Source organism: Brachyistius frenatus, unplaced genomic scaffold, assembly GCF_029030835.1.
Source record: "Brachyistius frenatus isolate BFR_SWC_R1_liver_20210118 unplaced genomic scaffold, ASM2903083v1 Contig_38, whole genome shotgun sequence".
Classification (NCBI taxonomy): Eukaryota; Metazoa; Chordata; class Actinopteri; family Embiotocidae; genus Brachyistius; species Brachyistius frenatus.
The window spans coordinates 236241-260012 of NW_027210637.1; the positions used below are offsets into that span (position 1 = coordinate 236241).

General features: G+C 42.3%; 1 protein-coding gene across 7 annotated transcripts in view; it reads left to right on the forward strand.

The window, feature by feature from the left end:
• limch1b (LIM and calponin homology domains 1b) overlaps positions 1–23772 on the forward strand; it is an 82257-nt gene that overhangs the window by 14070 nt on the left and 44415 nt on the right. For all 7 annotated transcript variants that reach the window (XM_069701689.1, XM_069701691.1, XM_069701690.1 and 4 more), the window contains exons 2-3: positions 16551–16621; positions 19822–19891. In XM_069701689.1, the coding sequence (XP_069557790.1) occupies positions 16551–16621; positions 19822–19891 (141 nt within the window). The remainder of the gene's footprint in view (positions 1–16550; positions 16622–19821; positions 19892–23772) is intronic.

A 23772-nucleotide genomic window follows, 5' to 3' on the forward strand; every position in this document is an offset into this window, starting at 1 on the left:
GCGCCACGAGGAAAAACAAAAAGTCATTACAATTCTTATTCATGTTCCCTTTTTCAATCAAAATATGGTTACAATTACACAAGACCACCACCTCATCATTGATAACTGGTAAAACAACTAAAAGAAACTGCAGGAGACCAGTCCTAAAGGAGCTGTCAGTTGTTTGTTGCTCGGTAGCTGGAGCCTGCCACTGCCACTGCGGCGTGGTAAGTTCAGATTTCCACTGGGCGCAGTCACGCTGAAAATCTAAGCACTCACTGTGGTGAAGGGGATAAAAGCATTCGCTAAATGGCGTATGTTTGACTTGTACAGTAGGAGTCCTGTTCTCTCCTGCGGCAGCAGGTCAGCCTCTGTAACAACAGCAGCAGGCAGAGGTCTCCTCCAGCTCCTTCAGACCTGGACCGCTGCCAGCTCTGCAATTCAGGCAACCTGTTTGTTAAATGTTGGCACCAATTTAATTTTGGCAGGGCATCTAGCATTTCTCATTGATGCACTAACCCCATGTACGCCGAGCGTTATGGAGCGCGTGTCCAGCTGACCGAAGTGGACCCTTTTGTTCTTGTTGTTTTTGTTACGTTCATGGGAATTGCATTGACTCATAAGCTCGCGACTCTTCAAATCTCTTATATGCATGGAATTAGATATGATTAGACAGATTTCTTTTGCTTTGCTGGATGTATTGACATTTTGTGACAATCTTTGGATTGATCCTCACCTTCTGTTTCTGACCCAACTTTCCATCTTTTCATTCTTAAAGTAGATTCGCATGTACGGTTAGCTCAAGGCCTTTCATCACAATCCAACCAAACAACCTCCTACCGGTAGGATACTTTTCTTTTTGATTTAGCAATCGTTGACGCAACCTGATATAAAAGTTCCCAGAAGGGAAGATCACAATTTTAAAGAAAAGTAGATGATGTATATTCTGTGACCCTATCTGACACGTTTTAGCCGCATTGAGGCGTAGATATATTGACATTAAGTATTAAGTATTTTACAAATAAGTCACTTAATATTTACTTAAGAACTCCCATTGCACCATTTAAACTAGTCTTAAAAATTGCTGTAGTATAATATTTAGGGTAGAATAATCATGTATTTTTCATAATGGTAACAGCATAATTGGTACTGTTTTACTAATGTACTGGTTATATGAAATACCACATAGCCTACTAGAGCTCATGCTTAACCAACACGTGATTCCAGATAATACAGTTGCCATTATGCAATACGTCAGGTTTCCTTGATCAAAACACTTGCAGCTCTCACGCTCCTGGTCCCAGTAGTTAAGAGTGTCAAGTAAATACCTACAGTGGAATATCTTAGCTAACAGTACTGGTCTTGAGTGCTGTTATCCCCATCAGCTTGCTGGTAGCAAGGGATAAACTTTAATCCCGACTAATCTTGCCATCTGCACCTCCCTCCTTTTGGGGGCAAACCTGCCAGCTCCCCTTGGTGGCCTCGGACCAACTGTGACACGTCATTAAAGGAACACAGGATGCTTATCTGCGCGTAGTACCTTGACACCTTGACCTTGTCCTTTTGACATTGTCGTCGCAATGTAATGTTGGACTCTTGCAAATATGAAAGAATAATCCGATATATCTCTTGTGTTTACCTGTGTGGGTCAGTTGGAAATTTGAATGAGATCAGACTTGATTGGTCACAGGAGAGAAATTGAGCAAGTTTCACAGGTATGACCGTCATTGAAAAGTTATTTTATGTTAACATTTATAAAACCGAGCTATGCAAGTATCAGTTTTGCAAATCATTTTGGTCATAAAAATTTCACAGCACTCTTCAAAATTATCAAATGAATTTTGTCCCCTTCAAATAAGCTGGTGTTGGTTGAAGTGACTGAGAAATGTAGCATGTGTTGCCATTCAGACCTGCACATGTTCCAATAAACACCTCTGAAAATTGACTTATTGCAGTGATTAAAGTATCAGCATTGTGTACAACACAATTTTCCCAAATGTGTTCTTTATTGGCATTTAAAATAATAACAGTGACACTCTCAACTAAACTATCTCACCCCGACTGCAGCTTCCAAAGAATTTAGGCAGTGCACTCTGTTATTTTTGTTCTCTTTGAAAGCTACAGTATTGGTCCAGAGATTCTTTCTTTAAAAAGAAAACCTGAACCCCCTGGGGAGAGGCACAATGGCAGGATTTCTGTGCATTGGGGGTAAGGAGGAAAGCCTGGCTCCACTGCTTCCTTTTTCTAATGGGAGCTCACTGCTAACTTGGACTGACAAACGCCCATGTTCCCTGGGGTTGACAAAGGGGGCTTAGGTTTGGGGAAACTGTCAAGAGAACAGGGATTCCTTTACCTTCCACTTCCACATTTAAAAAAAAAAATGTAATCCTTAGTATAGAAAAGAGAGGGTAGGGGGTTATCTCTGAGCTTTAAAATCATTAATGCCTTGTCTAAAATGTCACTCACCTCGTAGTGTCCTCAAGGTCAATGGCTAACCCATGTTTGTACATTATGGCTATGGTTCATTTCTCAAATACGGTGCATGTATGTGACGATACAGCAGCTAAACCCGATTTATTTGCACATTTGAATTGAAATAAAATTGCTTTAAATCTATTATTTAATGCCAACCATGGTAAAACTACAGTTTCATTTATTTCACCTGTAAATAGAATTAAACATAATACAATCTGCATTTTTTTTTTTTTAAGTTTAAAATGTCTTTTTACTTTTGATAAATTTAAAACAACAAGAAGTATTTCAGCAGAAAGGAAACCATTTGCTGATTGGCAAGAATATTTCACGTTTTATTTCATTTCGATCCTACGTATTTCTGAACATTGCACCACAGGTGCATATTGAGTTTAGGAATGCTAGTAGCCTGCTATGTTGAAGATGTAATGGAAACCAAATTGTAATTGAATTTGGTGTCGAGTTGCTCGTCAAGTGGATGTTTTATCACGAGTACACTTTTGGCCAAAGAGTGTCTCGCACTTCCAACACTTGTGAGAGCAGAGGCCATTGCAAACAAGCCGATTAACCCCCATTGTGCCTCGGTGTTGACACTGTATGTCAGTGAAGCTTCTGATTAGTTCGGTCTTGCTGAGGACAAAACACCGAAACAAAAGGAGGAGAGGGCATGTCTGAACGCACTACGTGACGGAGGACGGGATCTTATCACTTTGAAAGTGTAGAAAGGTTTTGGTTTGTTTTGGCTGCGATACAGAACTCCCTCTCTTAAAATGACATCATGGAGATTAATCGAGTTGTTATCATTCCTCTTCTATTTACCGAGATCCAAGGTTTGTTGCCTGGATACAGTACTGAGCTTTGTGCTCCTAACATGCACATTCTGCAGAATGTTTTATTGCTTAGAAAACAGCAACGTGAGAATTTATGACCTGTGGTAATCAACTAATTAAATGATGTATCTTACCATTGCAGGAGGGACTTGTGGCTTCTCACATTAGCACCAGCGTAGGTGCTGTGTCAATGAGCAATGCCACGTCAATTTATTTCACACATTTAAAAAAAAATCCTAAGGGGAAATTTTGTCGAATTTTTGAATTAAATTGAATCATAAAATTTGAATAGTTTGTATCGTCCTGTTTTTTTCTCAACCACCACCAAATAGTTACCGCTATCAGAAGATTACAGTAATGCACCTAAAAGCTGTTTTCCAACCACCATTAAGCAACAACAGAACAAGAATAAGAACAAGTTAATACTGGGAGAAAAAAAAAAAAAAAAAAACTGTTCTGCAAACGGGAGAAATGTGCAAAAATTCTAAAATTAGCAGTGTGAACCCTGCCAAGTAAAGCTTGCATATCATAAGTCTATCAAAATGCACAACTAACCAAGCGAGACGGTCCATCTCATGCGTTTGTGCATGTGAAGCAGTGAAAGAATAGCAGGGGAGTCTTCGAATAATAGTCTAATAGTTCCCAGTAAATATGGATTAGTATTTTGCCCTTTAAATGCCCATCCCTCATGTGTTTGACATTGAAACCTAAATGGGGCTCTGTGCTCAATGAGAGCACCTATTAAAAGCTGGCGTCAAGATGTCCATCCAACCAGGTCAAGATCGGGGCGCCTGCTTGTCTATCTGACATGCGGCTCACAGTGTGGCCGCCGGTCTGATGTTGCCCTCGGCTTCGGGAGAACGGTAGTAGGCAGGATATTGGAGACTAGAGGAGGCCCCCTGAAAAAGCCCCACTGCTTAGGAAGCTTAGATCGGAGGGCCGGTGTCGACACGGAGGCTCTTTGTTTCTGATCTCACAGCGCTGTGGGGGGTTGTCTCTAAAATCCGAGTAGGTGTGGGATGTATGGGACGGTGAGGCGTCGCTGTGCTTTGCATTGGTTGGCTAATGTGTAAACCCAACACCACCACTTGTTGTTTTAAAACTCTGTCATCCAGGGTCTGGTTTTTTTTGTTTTTTTTTTTAAAGCAAAGGAAATTCATCAGGCATATAACAGTTGTCGTTCATCAAGAGACATCAGCCGCACCTGTTCATCTGATGAATTATTCATCTGCTGAATTAAGTTTTTCACGGGAAGGAAAACTTTTTTTCCCCCCCAACTTTCTTTCTCTTCACAGTGCTCTTTTATACATTCATTCACACTTTCATTTCCTGTCTAATTTCACGGAAATTGTGTGTGGGATGATCTGGGTTAGCAGAATGGGGATTTGTAACTGCGCACCGAGGGTAATGGCTAAATTGAAGAGGCGGCATTTGTGCCACCGTGGGGAGTTCGGAGGACCCGGGAGTGTGCGAGTGGACACACACATGTTCAAGCCAGTAGGGGGCGACATGGTGAGGGCTCGGTGTGTCCCTTTCCCCCAAAAAACTGGACAATCAAAGGGACCAGGACTATTTATGACACCGACTGGACTCAACATCTTGAATCTCAAGTTGCGAATTTCAGTGATGATTGTAAACGCAACAGAAATTTGGCCAAACTTCATCATTTGAAAACGCACCCAAAAGCAGGTTTTACATTTACAGACAAAAAAAAGCGACTATTTCACTCAACCCTGTTTATCTTAAAATGAGAGCAATTTTTGCAACTGACCGAGGGAAACTGTTCCACGTGAACAGAACCGTTGTGGAACTATTCCATCTACTTCTGAAAAGATTGGACTTTGATGAGCTTTCTCCTGATGGACGACTTCCACACCGCATTGAGGATCGTTTTCTCTTTGTGTGGCCTAGTATTTTGTTCTCATGACTTCCTCGCCGGTGACAGAATAAAATTTGGATGAATAAAGCGAGCAGTTGTCAGGATAAAACATGTCTCTGACTTTGTATACCGATAAGAGACTTGTATTTTTATATAAACAGTCTCTCCGAGTGCAAGTGAACCTCCCGTTAAATTCCAAAGTTCGAGCCTCGCACCGAATTTCCACATTACAGCCGTGAGAGTGACGCTTTTCACACCGTGGACATGGTGTTGGCGAAGGAGCGGTCTTTCCAAAAACTCATTGTAGATCGGCCAAGTGCTGATTTGGAGAGAGTTGTTCACAATGTGGCAGTAAGCTTGGTCTTTAAAAAAAAAAAAAAAAAAAAAGTAACTGCTCGCTGCCCTGTTAGGTGGTTTGGACAAAATACTGGAAGACATACTCTTCATTAGCACTAAATGTATTTTGTCAGCGTTGGTTAAACTATGATTACTTTCAATTTTACATCTCAAAACGCTAAACCGTCGTGGCACTTTGGATAGGATATTATATTTCGCTCATGAATAGAATAAAGCGTGGCTGCAACCGCTCCGACCACATTCCTGCTCAAACGGGAATGCAACATTTTCTGACATTCATACGTGCCTTGGCGAGCAAACCCGTAGCTGTCACCCGTCACCCGGCAGTTAAAACAGGGCGCTAGAATCAACTTCCACCCGCCCGTCACCTCGCACCTCGCATCACGTCTGACCCCAGGCCTGGTTTTCTTCGTCCTGTTTTAGCACCTTCACGTCGTCTTTCCTCTCTTTTTTTAAAAAAATTTTTTTTTATCCCCGACTGCCAAGAAATCCCAAGGCCAAAAAAATACTCCCTTCTTCTCACTCAAGTGGGCTCAAGGCCTCACCGAGCGCTGGGAGGAAAAAAGTTGGGAGGGAAATGGGGTGGAAGTGAGTTAGCACCAATGGGGGGGGGGGAGGGCCAAGAGTGGAGTTAATCCACAACCCAAACATTGTTCCATCATCTAATCAGGGTGGAAATGGGACGGACCGGCTGGAATACTAACATTTAGCTCAGGGCTAGGCCATTTCAGTTGCAGGAAATTTGGCTTGTTTAATCAGAGGGGCTTATCGGGAGCCGAGGGGGAACGGGAGACATAAAGAAGGGGAGCCGGGCGTTGGAATTCGGACCGCTCGAGCTCTTAGGAAAACAAGTTTGGAGGAGAGCAGTCCCCTCTGGTTGAATGCCAGGAGTTTAGTTTGAATGTATAGTTACGTGGTCGAAGGCTGGCTGGCTGGCTGGCGCCGGTTAGCAATGTCAGAAAGTACATTTTACTTTTGCATTTTTTTTTTTAAATGTTCTGTTCTAGTTTGGCTTTAAACAAACCCGCCCTGTTCTTATTCACATATAAATATACAATAGCAACGGCCAAGCCTGAGTAGAAACGACGCTGTCTGGCATGTGAATGGATGCAGTGTGGGAGTGTGTGGCACACTTGCTAAGCTGTTTTAGCCTCATTGAGTATATTAATCACCGGCACAATGCTAAATATGCAGCCCTAAAGACAAGTGTTGACGCCGTGGGTTAGGTTTGAATCCGTTTGGTGTTATTTCAGCAGCGTCTTATGGACGTAACCTGTATTTTGTTTATATTCCCCCTGCAGCGTTTGCCCGGCTTTGTGTACAGCTATGCTGAAATGCTTAAAATGATAGGTTTATCCAAAAAATAGTATAACAGGCCAAGCAATGTGTATTTTTCCTCATATAAAGCATCTTATCCCCTTTGGGGAATTGTAACCTTCAGTGTTTTTCTGAGCTTAAAAAAAAATTGACTTTACTCGTCTTTGTGGCATTTTGGTGCCGAGTCAGAGCTGTCATCATCATGAAATTCTGTTTTTGTTGAGCTGTTTGTCATCATGCGTCGCACGAATGCTGTTTTGCTGTGTTTAGACCAGTGATGTGGCCGGCTAAGAGTGAATTCTCATTTATCGCTGATTTATATCCCATTTCAGACACACTTTTGCACTTTGCGCTGCTTTTTCAAGTTCACGTGTAAATGTCTTCTTAAAAAAATAACTGCTGCACATATCTCAATACTGAACTGTAATTGTAGTATTACGTGTAGTATTCTTTTGTATACTAGTATATATATATACTTAAGGACAAATTTAAACCTAAGAACACTAAAATGTACTGTACATAAAAGTAATTGTGAACTGCAGTAGTTTATTATTCTCATTAATCACTCTGCTGTTGTCCAGGACTTATGGAGGGGTCTGTTTTAGCTCCAATGTCTTCTCCATGAACTCAAACAGACAGCGCCTTTAAAAAAAAATGTCTCTACTTTTTGCTTCAGAAAAGAATTATTCTGCAATACTTCATTGTTACATAATACATTTTCAAACATCTAAAGACCTGTGACTTTTCAATCCCGAGATTTATTGCTTGAAATCTTTTTTTTTGTTGTTGCTTCAGCATATTACTGCAGCTGTACTCTCTTCACAGTGAGGATTCAACATTAGAGTGCGTGAAGAAAAATATACACTTTGATATCAAAAGAATGCCTTTTTTTTTTTTCTTCTTCTTCTTCCTTTTCTGGAAACATTTGAAAGCTGACCTTATTGTTTAGTTTCAAGCTTCCTCAAATGATGAGTTCATGCGAACGCCGGCGACGTCCATTGAGCTTTTCATCTTTCATGTGAAAGGAAGCGCAGATCAAGAACTGCTTCAAAAGCTAAATCGAAAAAAATCGAACTAACGGCCTTCTGGGAAATCCATTGAGAACCGCTGAAACGCAACAAAGAACAAATATTTTGTCTTCGCTTGTTGCTTAAAATGAAGAAAAGCATACATACAGAAGTGAACAGTTTCCTTAACACGGCGTGTAGTTGGTTATGTCACTGAATAAAAAAGATTTTTAACACCACAGTTTGCTTTCTTTCCAACAGACGCCACGTGTCAGAACCTCCTTTTAAAGGACGAACTTCAAGCATCAACGGGCGTTATTTTGAACGCGCCGCTTGCAACCGAGCAGTAGCTGGTTTGTTACCTCACGTACCCTTTTTTTCTGTAAGAAAGGCGAAGGATCGAAGGACGCGGTGCTGTAATTTGACACGTGAACTCGTGTCCCATCGAAGCATCGTCGGTATCGATGTGCCGCATGGCTCTCCTCTCTCATGAGAAGTGTTTGATTCACTGCTCTGTCGAAGTGAGACGCAAGAAGCTGAGCCGAGTCCGGAAAACGTCTCTCGCTCCCACTTCCTCCGCTCGTCTTTGGGAATTGCTGTCACGCAGTGTTTGGTTGAATATGACAGCTTGTGTGTGTGTGTGTGTGTGTGTGTGTGTGTGTGTGTGTGTGTGTGTGTGTGTGTGTGCGTGCGCGCGCGCGCCAGCCCCATTTCTTTCCAATTGAGATCAGGTGACATGTAAGTAGGGCTGACTTATATGGACAATATATATCACGATATGTTTCGCAGATGACAGGTGCTTTCGCTAAATATTTAAACAATCTCTCCGTGTCTCCAGTACAACAGCGTCTACGTTCAAATCAAATTGGATCTTTAGCAACAATATTAATTGAACTCTTGACAAGAACAACAGCTATTTCCATAAATGACGAGCAAATGTTTAATGTTAGAAGTTTGTAAATAGCAATTGTCTACGATCGGTTTTTTTGGTTTATTTTTTGGTCAATTATCTGTCTTTTTGCTTTTGGTTTCATGTTTAGTTTAAGAGATAATATCTCTCTGTTTTTATATTTACTGGCTTGTTTGTGTTAAAACGGCGAAATACTTTCCGTCCAATAAATTCACGTTTCTGTTGACACGTGGACGTTTTGGAAGAACTCAGTCACGTGATGCAAAACGTCCGTGCGGTCTCCGGCATTTCCAGCGTGAGCGCAAACAGCCCGACAGACGTTTCCTCCGAGCGGTTGGTACTGACAGACGGCGGTCCGGTCTCCAGAGCCCGAGGTGTGACATCGAAAACGGCTCCGCCGTGGAGAAAGGTGTTCCCGCAAGGCCCGCTGCAGACGACAGACCCGCCCCCCCCCCCCCCCCCCACCCCCCGCGCGGCGCCGTTATTTGACCGTTTCCAATTTAACGCGCGACTGACCGTTATTTTTCCAAATTTGTTTTGCTGGTGATCATTTTCTTGCCGATTCCAGTCGTATTTTAACATTCGATTTGGCGTCCAGTTGCTCTGCAAGCGTTTTTTTTGTTTTTTTTGCAGCTGCAGTCTGGTTTCATCTGAGCAGAAGCTACTTATTTACATGTCAAGAGTGTCTTGCCTGAGTAGAAGTTGTCCATGGGTAATCGGAGGTTGCGTAAGGTTTCCCCGCGCCAGATGACTCTCCCGGGAGTCTGTTGAACAGTTGGGATTTTTCTGACTAAAATGAAAGAGCGACGGTAAAAGTGTTTTTTTTTGTTGTTGTTTTTTTTCCTTGTTTAAATACGTGGAAAGCAGCGAGAGCTACATCCTCTCCTCACATTCATCACAATATGTTACAACGCAGACTTGAGTATCTGTTGATCCGTCGGCGCGGCAGGGTTCACGTGAGAGGTTGTTTCATCGCTGCTGCCTACAACCGTGTGGTTGGCACATGTGAGCAGTCAACTCGTTGTAATCCCGCACAAAAGGTCTTGCATAACGTTCTGTCCCACGTCATTGTCTTGCAGTTAGAAAATAATGTGATTGTTTTTGTCTTTTTTTTTTTTAAATGACGTTCGCTCTTTTCTTCTGACAGAGGTCGTTATTTTTTTTTTTTTTTGTCTTCTGGGTGGTCTTTTAAAGATGTTAGCCATTACACTTTTTTTTTTTTTTTTGGGGTTCTATGAAACACGGTCATCTATCGCAACGGATTGAGCCTTGGCATACTCTGCTCTCATCAAATTTAGACTAGAAATATTTCCGTCAGAAGCTGCGGCCCTGCTTCGGGATTAGCCCGTTGCGCTCCGGTGCTGATTCCACTGCATAATACCCCGTCAATTATATTCTATTAACTGTCATTACCTGCGACGATCCCTGTTTCGTGAGACTCTTTTGTTCATTGTTTGGGGCCCGGGCCGAGGCTCTGCTGTGGTTCGCAGCTCGACTCGATTGATTTCAAAACTCTAGCTGCTTCCTCGACGGCGTCCGTCTGAACTCCTGCCAACAAGAAGGAAAAAAAAAAAAAAAAGGGGGTGGTTTTGTTGCATCCCGCAAACACGTGTTGACATCAAATGTCTCTGCTGATTTGTTCGTAGGCGCGTGGGCGTGTGAATGCATCTTTTATGTGTGGTCTTTATGTGGGAGGGTGGGGAGGCGGGCGGGGGTCCATGAATCTGTGCGTTTGTGTCAGTTGATAAAGTATCACTAGTCAAAGTTCAAAGCTCTGTGAACATGCTCGTTTGATCATCCTTGCATCTTGCTGCGTACACTCCCCTGGATGTCCTGGTGTTACTGCCCCACCCCCACCCCCACCCCCCTCGGATCAGTCTGACATAATGAGAGGTTGGATCTGCAGCTGATTGTGGTGATTTAGCGGCGATCCGGAGAGGCATGATCCAATATTATCCCCAAATCTTACAAAGCCTCTGCCAAGTCATGGAAACCGCATGATTGCATGCTAAAATTAGGCAAAGGAGGAAAAAGATACACAAACTGTTTCTGTTTTCCACACCCGCGTTGTCCCCGGATGCCTGGAAAGGAGAGTTTATAACATTTGTTTGTAGCTCATTCGTATTCATCAAAAAAAATAACAGAAGGAAGTCCCTAATCATGTATAAAGTATATATTTATGTCACATTTTGAAGCTCATTTTTAATATAACATGCTGTTCTGGCAGATATTGCTTCATAATTCTGTCGCTGTTCTCTGGTGGAAGGGGTTGCGGATTGTCTTTCTCAGAGACACTTCAGCGAGACGGAAAAGTCTTTTGTGTGGACTGATAGACTCCACAAGTCCCAGCTATTAGGAAACTGTTGGCTCAAAGCTAAAGCAATTGTTTTGAATGCTTTTAGAGCCCCATTAGACTTGGTTCAAAATTGGAGACATGAGTTATCGATGACTCGAATGCAGAGGAGAAACTTAAATTGTTATTATTATGAAGCTTTGACAATTATAAAGCTCAGACAACGACTGCGTCGGGATTGTGTGGGTGTGGTTTGATTAGACTTGATTGACAGTAATCTTAAATGAGCAAAAGGCCTCACAAATACCATCAGGTTTTATTTGACGTGTTACTAAGATCTGCACCTTTATCCTAACTGAGCCGCGACCTTTTCAAACCAGTGAGAAGAGCGCACCTGTCTCCGAACAACCCCCCCCCATCCCCCTCTTTAGCTTCCCGTTGCCCTCTACCTCACAGAGTCTGTACGAATGCCAGCAGGCTGAGCACAGAGCGAAAAGCCCGTAATCCCAATAAAGGGAATCCCAATAAAGGGAATCCCCACGGTGGTGGCAGTGGTGGCAGCTTGTGAAAAGGTCCGGGTGATTGATCGTAAGCAGATAGCGCTCATGACTCTTGACCTGTGGGTGAACTCGTTAAAGGGGACCCCCACCCAACCAGAGGGCCCGACCATCTAAATAGTCACACGGTCCTAATTTCAATACTTTTGTTTGTCTTTGGACAATACTTTTTTTTTTTTTTTAATCAAATCCTATTACTCATACAACCAAAGATTGGATCTCTTTTTTTTTATGATGTTAAAAACTTTGCTGTCCGGACACATTAAAATTGATTTAGGTTCTGCAATACCGAACAAATGGAGCGTTTTTAATAGTTCTGTCTCGCTCGGAAGAGACACCAGACTGCACAAATCACACGGCAGCATTATTGTTTCTTTCTGTTCCTTCTTCCTCTCTGTAATAAAGCGTGTAATACTGCACGGCTAAGCTTGCACACTCTTGTTTTTGCGCCGTTAATCAGAACCGGTAGTGTTTTCAGATTACGCCCTGTTGCCAAGTTGAATTAACAAGTTTACTTGGCTGCGGGCCACAAGACGTGTTTACATGTTTTCCTGAACTTTGAACGCACAGCGCCGGGTTCAGGCCGGATTATGCAACGCACTTGGGACGGCATCCTGTAAAAGAATAACCCGGTGTGAACGCGTGTGGCTACGGAGCAGAGCGAGCGGAGCGTGTGGGTCCCGGTAGCACATGTCTCTGTTTATGTTCTCCAGCCCTCCAGCTAGCAGCTGGCAGCTCTTTAACAGGCGGATCACACTTTTTTGGGCCTCGGGGCCTCGAAGGGAAGTCGTGCTCCACTCGCCCCAGTCATGGAAAAACCAGCACGTCTGCCAAACCTTTGAGTTATTAGTTGTTAGTTTGGGACAGGTAGCCGTCAAAGGCGATCCGTTTCCATTGGCTGGCCGAGGGGATTGCAGTAAGCAGGTTTAGACGCGCTGATACAGTCATGGACCTGATGGTGGTTTGATGGAAGACCCCTTTTTGATACAGCTATTGTGTTTTGACTAAATCTGCTGCACCGGCTTTTCATTTTTCTCGGTAAACGTTATTTTCACTAAACTGTTTTGAAATTGTGGTCAGATATGATTTGACTTTAAAAGAAGACTTTTCTCATCGGGTCGATGTTTTGTTCTCTCAACGTGAAAGCAACGTCTCCTTGGAGTTTATTTTATTATTTCGTCAAAGTAAAAAAAAAAAAAAGAAAAAGAAAAGTAGATTCACACACTACTGCTCCCTCAGGGGAAACTGAGTTTGATTCTTCAAAGTTCATTCATGCTTTTCTCAACCAATAAACTCTCTGTGTGGATACCAGAGTGATAGTGACGGGCGCCGCGGACGCAAATCCATGAGAATGACTTTGGTCTGAACATGAAGGGCTTTCCAAAAGGGAAGGAAGTGAACAAGAGGAAAAATAAAGCCAACCGGCATCGTTTGATTGTTTGTGAAACAATGTGAGCGACATTCCACCAAAAAAAACACACAAAAAACAAAGGCGACACATTCCTCTTTTTAATTGAGCGCCCTCGTGTGACCCTGCAGCGGTTTGAAAACGCGTTGGGATCCAGACCTTTCCAGCTCTTTTAGGATTCATCTTTCCATTGAGGATTTTGTTTGATTTAAAAGTTTCCTTTTTTTTTTTTTTTTTCTGATAACAGCATCATATTCATCAGACTTGTTCATGTCCGAATGTTCGCTTTTGTGATCAGAAAATAGTCTGGCTGGTTTGTTTTGTATTTTGTCACATCTTTTTACGCAATTTTATGTTTCCGATTTAAGATTTTAACATCTCCTATTAATTACTTTATACTTTTTTTTGATTACCTGCAAGGTACACCTCTCTACAGATATTCATTGTGTTAAAATAACCTGAAGGGCTGAAGTACCATTTAAAAAAAAAAAAAAAAATGTAATTACAGTGTAGTCTGTGAGTTACCCTTCCACACAAAAGTTATTAATAGAAAAAAAAAAAAAGTGAGTTTTCTGTCGTGTGTTTTCCTCAAAGTAAACGTTCCCCCTGGTCAGACGGGAGTTTCATGTGCTCTTCAGCTCTGGACGACACTTATGGGAGCCACAGATATGTACATGAATCAAGGTCCTCGGCCGCTCAGTCACTGCCAAACCGAACAGCAACGAGAAAAACCAATACGGTGCAGACTCTGCCATCGCCAAAGGACAAATTTGAATTTATGTTAATGTTCATGACAGGAAAAAAAAAGACAGAATATTAATTGACCCAACCGTTGAGGCACTACTTTTTTTTTTTCTACCAATGGATTTGGGGGGCCCCGAGGACCATTGAAATTAAAAAAATTTGATTTACCAGAGGATGAAATAAAGTTTCATGTACAGATATTAAAGTTTCATTGGGCTTTCTTTTTTTTTTCCCCCTTGGTAAATCACGAGTATGAGCAGTTTCTGGGTTTTTAATTGGAACCCTTATAACGCCGCATGTAGGAAAATTATTGGCGAGTATCATTTTCGTCCGTCTTTCCCAACTTCCGTTGCTCTTTTGCTGCACCGTCCCCGAAGTGCAGACCAACCTTTGTGAAGCTGGCGACTCTGTAATCTCTCCTCGTAGAGGTGATGTGACGTTGTAATCTCTCCGACTCGTTGACGACAGGCTGACACGGTTGCTCCGTGACTCGGGCCGCACGGGTTGCGGCCCGGGCATGTTCCCTCTCGGAGGTTTTTCTGTCTGTGAACATCGTGGCTGAATGTTGAGGGTGCTCTGGGTAAGAAGATGCACGTCAAAGCAGTAAAAAAAAAAAAAAAGGTCATCCAGTTTTAGCGAGGACTCTACTAACATCCAACTGACACATTTATTAAGCAGCTCCTAAATCAAGGTCATCTTTCTCAGCTGTAGATTTTTTTTTTTTTAAGCTTTGGATATAAAAGTATCTAGGCCACTTGAATCCTCACTGAGATCAGACCATGAAATGTTACTCTGGGAATGCTCTGCTTTTAATGCTCCCAACCTTGGACTTGCTATTGATTCTTGTACAAGTTTTTACAGTACGTTATTGCGTAACGCAAGATCTGGGAATCTCATTCTCGAAGTTTATAAAGGATGAAAATGCCGTTCACTAGTAGTCGGATCTTGCAGCCTGCTGTCCTCTGTCGTACAGTCGCGCAGATATTTCTCTGTACCCGTTTTTTGGAGACGGATTTAATCTCATTGATCATGTTTAAACCTCAGCGGGCTATAGAGCCAAAGACGTTTTTTTTCGGTGCCAGGTAACTTTAGCCCGAGGCCCAGTGGAAAAGATGGCGTTTAAGTGAGGAGGAAGATAATTACCATGAATCCTGCTGCTCTGGGGCTGTCAGCAGAGAAAACGTTGTCCAGTGACGTTAGGCTACCCGCGTTAACTGCTCTGCCCGGCTTCTATGAGCCTCCAGAGTTTTAAAGAAATACACACTTTGGGATATATTTGCTGTTTTTATGGGGGGGAGGGGGGGGGAGTTTGTGCCAAGTTAGATGACAAGATTGAAAACAGACTGTCCATTCAGTATGAAGCAGGAGACGGCAGCCATATGACTTAGCTTAGCATAAATACGGGTGGAAAGAGCTAGCCTGGCTGTCTGAACAAAACCCACGTCGATAAAAACTCACTGTGTAACGTGTAATATCTTTGTCATACTGCTTTTAAATGCGCACAAAAAAATGATGCCCTGACTTGCTGAAGTCAGTCTGTTGCCTGGCAACCCAAAGGTGGTGTCTCATCCGACCCAGAAGTAATCTCACATGGATCAAAACAACCCATAAAACTGCAAATGATTATTGAGTGGTGTTCACAATACCAGATGTAGTTAATTCGAGCTCTAGAGGTGCTGGGGGTTTACCTTCAGACAGATTTTAAACTAGCCCGCTGCCTTCAGAGGTGATGAATTCATTTTCACGATGAATTGTGAATTGTTCACGGTGTTTTGTTTTGTTTTTTTCTTCTCCGCGAGACGTCCGGGCCGTCCAAGCGAGCCGAGAAGCCGACAGAAAACGCGCAGCCGGGCCGGATGACTCGACGTCTCCAGCAGCTGTGCAAATAAATGCGAAAGCAACTCTCAGGAAATTTAATCTTGTAATTGTTTTGGCTTCCAGACCAGCGGTTCAAAAAAAAAAAAAAAAAAAAAAAGGGGTCCCCTCGTTTTACGGCCCGCTGTCTGCCAGCTTGTTTCGTTTCTTGTGAGAATAAATGTTTTTTGAAGTGGGATCGGTCGTAAAAAGTCTCGCAGTTGACGATTTTCAGCAGTCGGGGGGGGGGGGGGATGACTTCACTACGGGTGTTTATGTTTGCACTTAAGATGTTTGTGTTTGTTCAAGTTGGACTTCAGATGTACTAATTGTAAGATGTCAACGTTCATTCGAGGCCAATTTTCCAAAAAGACACCGGAGAACAAATGACACGGTGTCACAGGAATGAAAGGAATCATTTCCACCACGATAATTAAAACAACATCAAATGAGAGGCTTTCGTTTTGTTTTGTTTTTGGGGAGGGGGAGTGGTGGGGGGGGGGTTTGCATTGCGGTATTCGTCCGAGGAAGTGCACGCATGCCTCCGGATGCCCCGCGGGTCGTGCGGGGTTTGAACAACTCTTACCTGATTAAATCCCCTGTCACAACACATTAGCGCGCCGGAGCTGTTTGGTCGGGATGATCGCGGCTCACGGCGAGCTCGTTAGCGGTTAGCGCCGTTGACCGGGGAGGTGCTGTGATATACGGCCCCCACGACGACGACGACGACGACTCTCCCTGACACATCTCCAGGCAATTCACTGGAATTTATCAGGAAGGAAAAGACATGAGAAAGGGGTAGGGGGGGCGGGGCGGGGGGAGGGAGGGGGAGGGGCCTGATAAAAGTGGGCTGCGCCCAGTTTTTTTTTTTTTTTTTTTTTTTTTTTTAGACTTTTAGGCCTAGAAATTCGACTAACTCGCTCCTTTTTGTTTCAACCCGTAGGCTGTGACGGGAAGATGTTTCGGCGACAAGGACTTCAGAGGAGGTCTGGAGAACGGGATACTGCTGTGCGAGTAAGTGCCGACCTGCATTTGTATTTACTTACTTTATTTATCGTCCTCTTTATGCCGTGGTGACATTTTTCCCTTCTCCATATTCTCTGCTTTTGTTATTGTTGCTCTCACGTCCTTGAGGGTAAAATAAGTTTTCTTGCCGTCATCGTACTGATTAATCAAAATGTTCTGATAAAACTGTACGTAGGTTGTTGTTTTTTTTGTTCGTGTTTGCTCTTCGCCAGCAGTGTTGTTATGTAACCACACGGAGAGCCGTGCGTGTAAAATAAGGCTGATTATGGCTCTTATTCAGATTGTAATTATGAACCATATGCTCATTGAATTTGACTTTCTTTATACTGTTAATTGAGGCACTGAAATGATAGTTTTCAGTGATTTAGTAAAGAAAGCGCCGATCCTCACTGTCATTTTTTTTTTCTTATATTGAATTAATAGCAAAGGTCCATTTAAACACAAAGGTTCTGGGCTCTGCCTTTTTTTTATTTATTTTTTTTTAGTTTATTTCTGTATCATCGTGTCCGGACAATTCATATGAAGTTTAAAGAGGGAAATAAAGACTACAATGACCCTAAAGTGACCCCGCACAGTTGCAAATTCACCGTAAGAACATTGGCAGTCAAGCAGGTTTTCATTTCATGAGCGGTCCAGCGCTCGGAGGGACTGACGTCCCGTTAAATTGTCCTCCGGTTTGACACTTTGAACTTTTTTCTTTGTGCCGGCTCATAATGAGAAGAGGTGCTGAAATGTGACGGAAAACACACTTGCACTTTCTTTCTCCCACATTCCTGTGTGCCAATTTCAGCTGCAAAACCTTCATGTTTACACATCAGAACTAATTTAACAGTGACCACACACACACACACACACACACACACACACACACACACACACACACACACACACACACACACACACACACACCACACCCCCACTGCTTTTGGAATTTCAGGAATATCACTGAATATCTGGAGGTACATTGGCACCGCAGGACCTGAAATACCGGCATAATACAATATAATAATGCGACTCGTACAGGAAACGACGTGAATGAACTCTTCCTCAGGGAGGTGAAGGCTGTCATAGACATCACAGACTGGTCACGGGAGGTGAAATTATTTTTTTCCCATTTAATTTATTAATCATCATCAGAAAAATGAAACAATACTGGTATTAATTTATCAAGCCAAAAGATGCTAAACATGTTTACGCTTCATCGGGCCCTGGGAAATATGTAAAGGACGTTTTTCATTATTTTTATTACATTTTATCGACTAAGATAACTCGTGATTAAAATCGTAATTAGATGCAATCCAGTCCCCAACCATAAATAAAATATAAGAGACTAAACATGCTAATGAAAGGTCCGTTCTCCCATTATGCATGTTTTGTTTTTGTTTGTTTGATTTTATGATGACAATGGGACAATTATCTTTACTGGAGCGGAGGACCACCATAACATCCGAGTGCCCGATTTGATTTGATTTTGAGAGAAGTAGTCAATAAGAAAAAGAATTTGAAATTTCTGCCTTTTTTTTTTTTTAATAAAAAATAGAGAGACATATCTGCAGTCACAATTTTGAATGACACTTGACACTTGGTTGATGCTCTCTAACGAGACAGATTCACGGAAACATACGACTCGAGGAGATTTAACCAGTACATTTATAGAGTTCAGGGAAATACCTGCATGTATCATAATCAAACCCGAGTCTTCGGACAGTTTGTAAATTAGGTTATCGGTGTGAATGAAATCTCCTCTGTCCCCAACAACCACACGACCTTAATGCCTTTAAATGTAATCCAAGCGGCAGAGGAGGTAACTTCCTGTAAGGAGGCTTGTTTTGAATCACACTCTCCAACCTCTTCCTCTTTTCCCCCGGTAAACAAGGGCATCAGGAAATGTCCCTGTGCGCACTCGCATAAGATAATCTGTGTATGTAACGGTGTTTTGCTTTGAGTGCGTCTGCGTTTTAAAATGCAGAAAAAGCACTCTCACTCTCGTAGCCATCAACACTTCCTGTTGATGCCGTAACGAGCTCCGACTGACGGTCTTCGGTGGGAACAAATGGGCCTCCTGCAGATAACTGGAAGTATTTATGCTCCCAATTCATTCCATCACATCCACACTGGGATTTGGAAGAAAGTCATCAGTACGTATGCTCAACAATCATCCAAGGAAAAGAGAGTTGTTTGTGTTGCATTTTTTTTGTTTGGGAGGGAGGGGAAGGGGGGTGAAATAAACATACAAGAAAGTAGACAAACATTATTCTCATTACAGGCAATTTATTGTTTTTATTTTTTTTTAAACAGTGAAATATTGTCTTCACCGTTGCCATTACTCACTCTCCCCACCTACACACAGTGCACGCAGCACTGAGAACAGCCATCTCCTGGGGGTTGTTGAAAGTTATTCTTGGAGATATACAGTAGACCAGGAAATCTCTTAACTTTTAAAGTAGGAGTACATGAAGCAGGCTGGAGAGGTGGGGAGGGGGGGGGAGTTCACTAAAAAAAAAAAGGTAAATTACGGCACTTCATCTCAAAATAACTGCTGTGAATGCTGTGAACGTCACAGGACTGTTGATATCTATAACGCCGTCTGCCTGAGTGTGGGCTTTGTTTTGTTTTTTTCTTTCTTTACGAAGCAGAATCATTACAGTGCTTCCTCTGATGAAAACACACGCACGAACGATGAAGCTCGATTCAGAGAGAGGCGGGAACTCTGAAATTGCTTGTTCGTGGCAGGATTTTGTAAGGGAACCGAACGTGCGCGCGATTAGAGGTGACAGCAGACGGAGAGAGACACTTCTTCACATGTGGGGGTCAACTGCGATATGAAATGTACTGGAACTAGTTGACAGATCACGGCGGGTGAAAAGAGCAGCTGTGATTCCTCCCTCTGATTTAGGATCTGTGTCTTTACAGACCTTCCAGACGCCACCGAGGGACCTTGAAAAATGTTCCTTTTCACCCTTTTGGTTCCTCTCGGCTTTACTTCAAAGAGGGACGCGTAGTTTCACGCAACTTATTATCGTTCCTTCCTGCGGTAATTTCAGTCAGGGTTTCAGCTTTGAAATGCATTCTTTTCAAAATATTTTGTCTGAACGTGTAAGTAAAAGAAGTTTCACGAGCATAACTCATCGTTGTTGTTCTTTAAATTCAGCTTGTGATGTTTTTTTTTGGTCTGTGTCTTCTGTCAGGTTGCTGAGCTCCATTAAACCCGGCCTGGTGAAGAAAATAAACAGACTTCCAACACCCATTGCTGGCCTGGTAAGTCCTTTACCCTGAGCCAAAACTTAAAGACAACCCCGCTGACTCTTTCCACGTGCTCTGTTGCTTTTTCTTTTTTCTTTTTCTCTCCCCCCCCTTTTTTTGTCACATTGCTTTACGTCTGCGTCTCTTCCTCTTCCTTTCTTGTTTTATCAGCTCGTTTCCCTCTCAAAGGGATTCTCAGATTTTTAAGACTGTCTAATGTCTCAGATGACGTCTATATAATGAGATTTTTTTTTTTTTTCTTGTCGTGAGGAGGTGGGATGGTTTGATATGACGGCAGACCGCCGTTCCCTTAAGGACAGGTTGGTTTTTTGGTTTTTTTTTAAACGTGTGTGCTGTTGCCATGACGATGAAGGTGGGTAGCATTTCAGGGAAATGACATAAGTGGTTCTATAGGCTGGAGGTGTCTTGGTATTGTGGGGGTTGTATGGAAGTTACATACCTTGTAACTTGAGCTTATGGTTTTGATATGAAAGCAGCAAAATGGCCTCAAGTGTGACAACATGGCCCTTTAAAGAACCTCCTCATGTACTTTCGTCATCCTGGTGCCTTTGTGCCCTGGTCAAAGTTAAAAGAATTCAGTATTCATCCCAAAATCTGCAATAAGAAACTTTCCAAATTAACTTTTTTATTTATTTATTTTGTAATCTTTGCCGGTTGTAGAATTTAATTATAGATGTTTTTTTGAACTACAACTCCACCCGAGACAACAGCTGATGCCGTGCTCCGACGATCATCACGTGACATGCGGACTTAGTGGGTTTCGACAGACTTAACCTTTTAAGCAACGAGGAGCGTAATCGGGGTTTGATTACGGATGCCTTGCCGCTGAAAGATCTCCGTTTCGGTTCCCACAGCCAAGGTGTCCATCAGCAGCCGCGTGTGACACCGAGCCCTCGACTGCTCACCCGGTGAACACTCGGGACAGGACTAGAAATATTCTCTCACACAGCATCAACGTGAAAAATCAGTGCGAGTACACTGCATGTTTTATACGTTATAAACTGGTATTTCTTTCGCTAAACAAAATTAGCCTGGTCCACGAAAGCCATCAAAAATAAAAAAAAAATTGTTCCCCCTATTGGAGCAGATAAGAAACTGCATCTTGCTCCCTCATCTTTGATTATTAATCGTTCATTGTTGTCTCTGGTTTTATTTAAGAGTTGTAGGTTTGTGTGTTACTTTGAATGAGAGACTGTGAATTGAAGTAGATCCGAGCACTGATACATTTCAGTTGAGTGTACAGTGCAATACAGTAGAGCTCTTTCATAAAGACCTTGATCTGGATGAAGTGGCCTTTCAGGACCAGTACGCTCACTGTAAACAAGGGCACAGTGAAAGCCGATAGCATCGGGAGCTCACACTAAGGGTATTTCTCTCTTTGCTTGCTGATTTGCTCTTCAATTGGCTTATGTCTTAAAGTTTGTTCCTGATAAAATGTCTATTTTCTTTGCTCTGAATTAAGAGGCCGAACCCGGTCACGCTGAAAAACACATTTCAAATGATAAAAATCAAGACTAAAACTGTAAATTCAGCCACCGATTCAGCAGTCTCATAAGCAGGATCAGTATCACCACCGATATTGTCCTTATTAAGTGGACAAGTGTTGTAACCAAACCTCGAAACACTGTGTAATCTCTGTGTGTCGGTTTGAAAATTGAAACTTGATGCAGTTTTCAACTCCACAGAATTTTTTTTTTGCCTCGGATTTGAATTTGAGAGCACTGCTGCCGGGTCAATATTCAAATGGGGTTAAAATTGTGGCTCGATTTCTGCCTAAATTTAGTCCAAAAAAAACCCCCAAAAAAATCACATACTGAGATGTATTGCTCCAAATGCACTTGTTCATGTGTCATTAGAAAAATATGATCTTATTGCCTCATTATTAAAATGTTGTACCATCATTTATTTCAACTGTAGTTCACGTTAGTGTGATTGAGGGAAAAGAAAAACTACCTTGACAGGATGCTTTATTTCCTTAACAACACGTATAGTTGTTAAAGTAATGACTGCTTTCAACAGATCGTAGTAGTCAGACAGACAAAGAAACTAGAACAGAACTTCTAGGACTAAAAGAAAATAAATGCAGTTGGAGTCGGTCCTTATTTGGATCACAACATTACAAACCAGACAAGGAGGTCTGGGTTGGGCTATAATAGCTTTTCTTATCTTAGGGTGTCACTAATCGCTGCCAGTGAGCCTTCTCTGGCTTCTAAACAGCGCTGGATAATTACACACATTTTTCACAGTCTGTTTTTTTTACAAGAAAAACAATTGATTATCCCATTAGAACTTTTAAACCCAGTAGCCTCTGTGCTTATACTCCCGGTTTAACATAATTTCAGCTGCGTGACCAGTGCATCGACATAGATTTTTAGGTTTTCTGGCACTTTTGTTGTTGGTTTTTGTCTCCGTTTGTACTCATTTCAGCTACACGGGTTGGCGTCCATGTCTGTTTTGTATTTTGAAGTTACTTTTATAGGCGGTTATAGTTAAATTGTTTTCAAATCTCAAATCCAAACTGCCTAAAACAACTAAGAAAATTACATTATTTTATTTTTTTCCCATAAAGTTCACTCAACAGCAGGTGGACACAGTAATACGAAAAATTCAATCTATGACGCAACCCAGGTTACAAACTATTCCTTTTTTTTATGGCGCTTATTCAGTTTTTGAAGGCTGTGAAAGAAGTTCATATTTAACTTGGTGGTCTTCTTTTTTCTTTTCTTTTTTAAGATTGTCTGATTGTAAATCTGTTTGTGAAGAATGTGCATCTCAAACAGTGACTGCAGTGATTGATATCAGTATAAAATCTAATTAGCCCTGGAAGTGGGCACCAATTGGAGGACAAAAAAAAACCCACGACATGACCGTTACTAATTGGCCCAACGGGACAATGACTCATCCACTGAAGTCAACATGTTTACATCAGTAGTTCAAGACAACATATAAAAGGTTAAAAAAAATAATAATAATAAAAAGAAAGAGGGAAATTACACCCTCTGGGGGGAACAATGCGACCTTTTATACTTTCAAAGTTTCATAATTCGGCCCTCGTAAGCTCCTGTGGCTCTGCGGGGATTTTTTTTTTTTTTTTTTTTTTCCTTCCTCTCGGCTGTGATTAGAGAGGTGAGAAACACATAAACAAGGGGTCTGCTGTTATCTGGCCCATCGTAATAAAACACAGCCGCCCCCTCCTAATCCCCCCCCCCGCCCCCTTTTCCTCTTCCTGTTTGGGGGGGCTAATGGGAAAATGAGTCCCTGTGGAGTTTCGACTGTTTTGTAATTAGAGCGGCTACCTCGGCGCTCCGGCCTGTATGGCTCAGCGTTCGTCTGACCAGGTCGTTTTTTTTTTTAGCTCGCTGCGCTCCCGGCCGTCTCCGGGTCGACGGGCGCGCTCGTGTTTTACGGCGCGTAAACGGACACTCGACGGGGATCTGCCCCTCGCGAGATGAATAGCAGCGATTCGCGTGCTCGCGCCGAGGTGTTGTTTTCCAGGCACGGCGTCAGGCATTTGTGTTACTTTTTGTAGTGAGGCAAATGTGTAAAAACAACACTTACGACTATTACATAAAACCAATCTGTAATTCCAGATGTGTTGATTTTAAATTTTTGCAGTGTTTTACCCTGATTGTTTTCATCTGTGGAACATTTTTCTCTGGACTGTTATCACCGCAGCAACTATTTCCTATTTAATCACGTCAACTGCAGGTGAAATAGAAACGACGCTCTTCCATTTTACAATCGATCAACCAGGAATCTGAGCTTTTATTACACGTTTGATTGGGCCCCCGCAGTAAAACTTGATTCAACCTGACTCAACTTTGTGTTGTTTCCTCGTCGTCATATTTCTTCTTCTTCGTCATCTTGCTATCCTT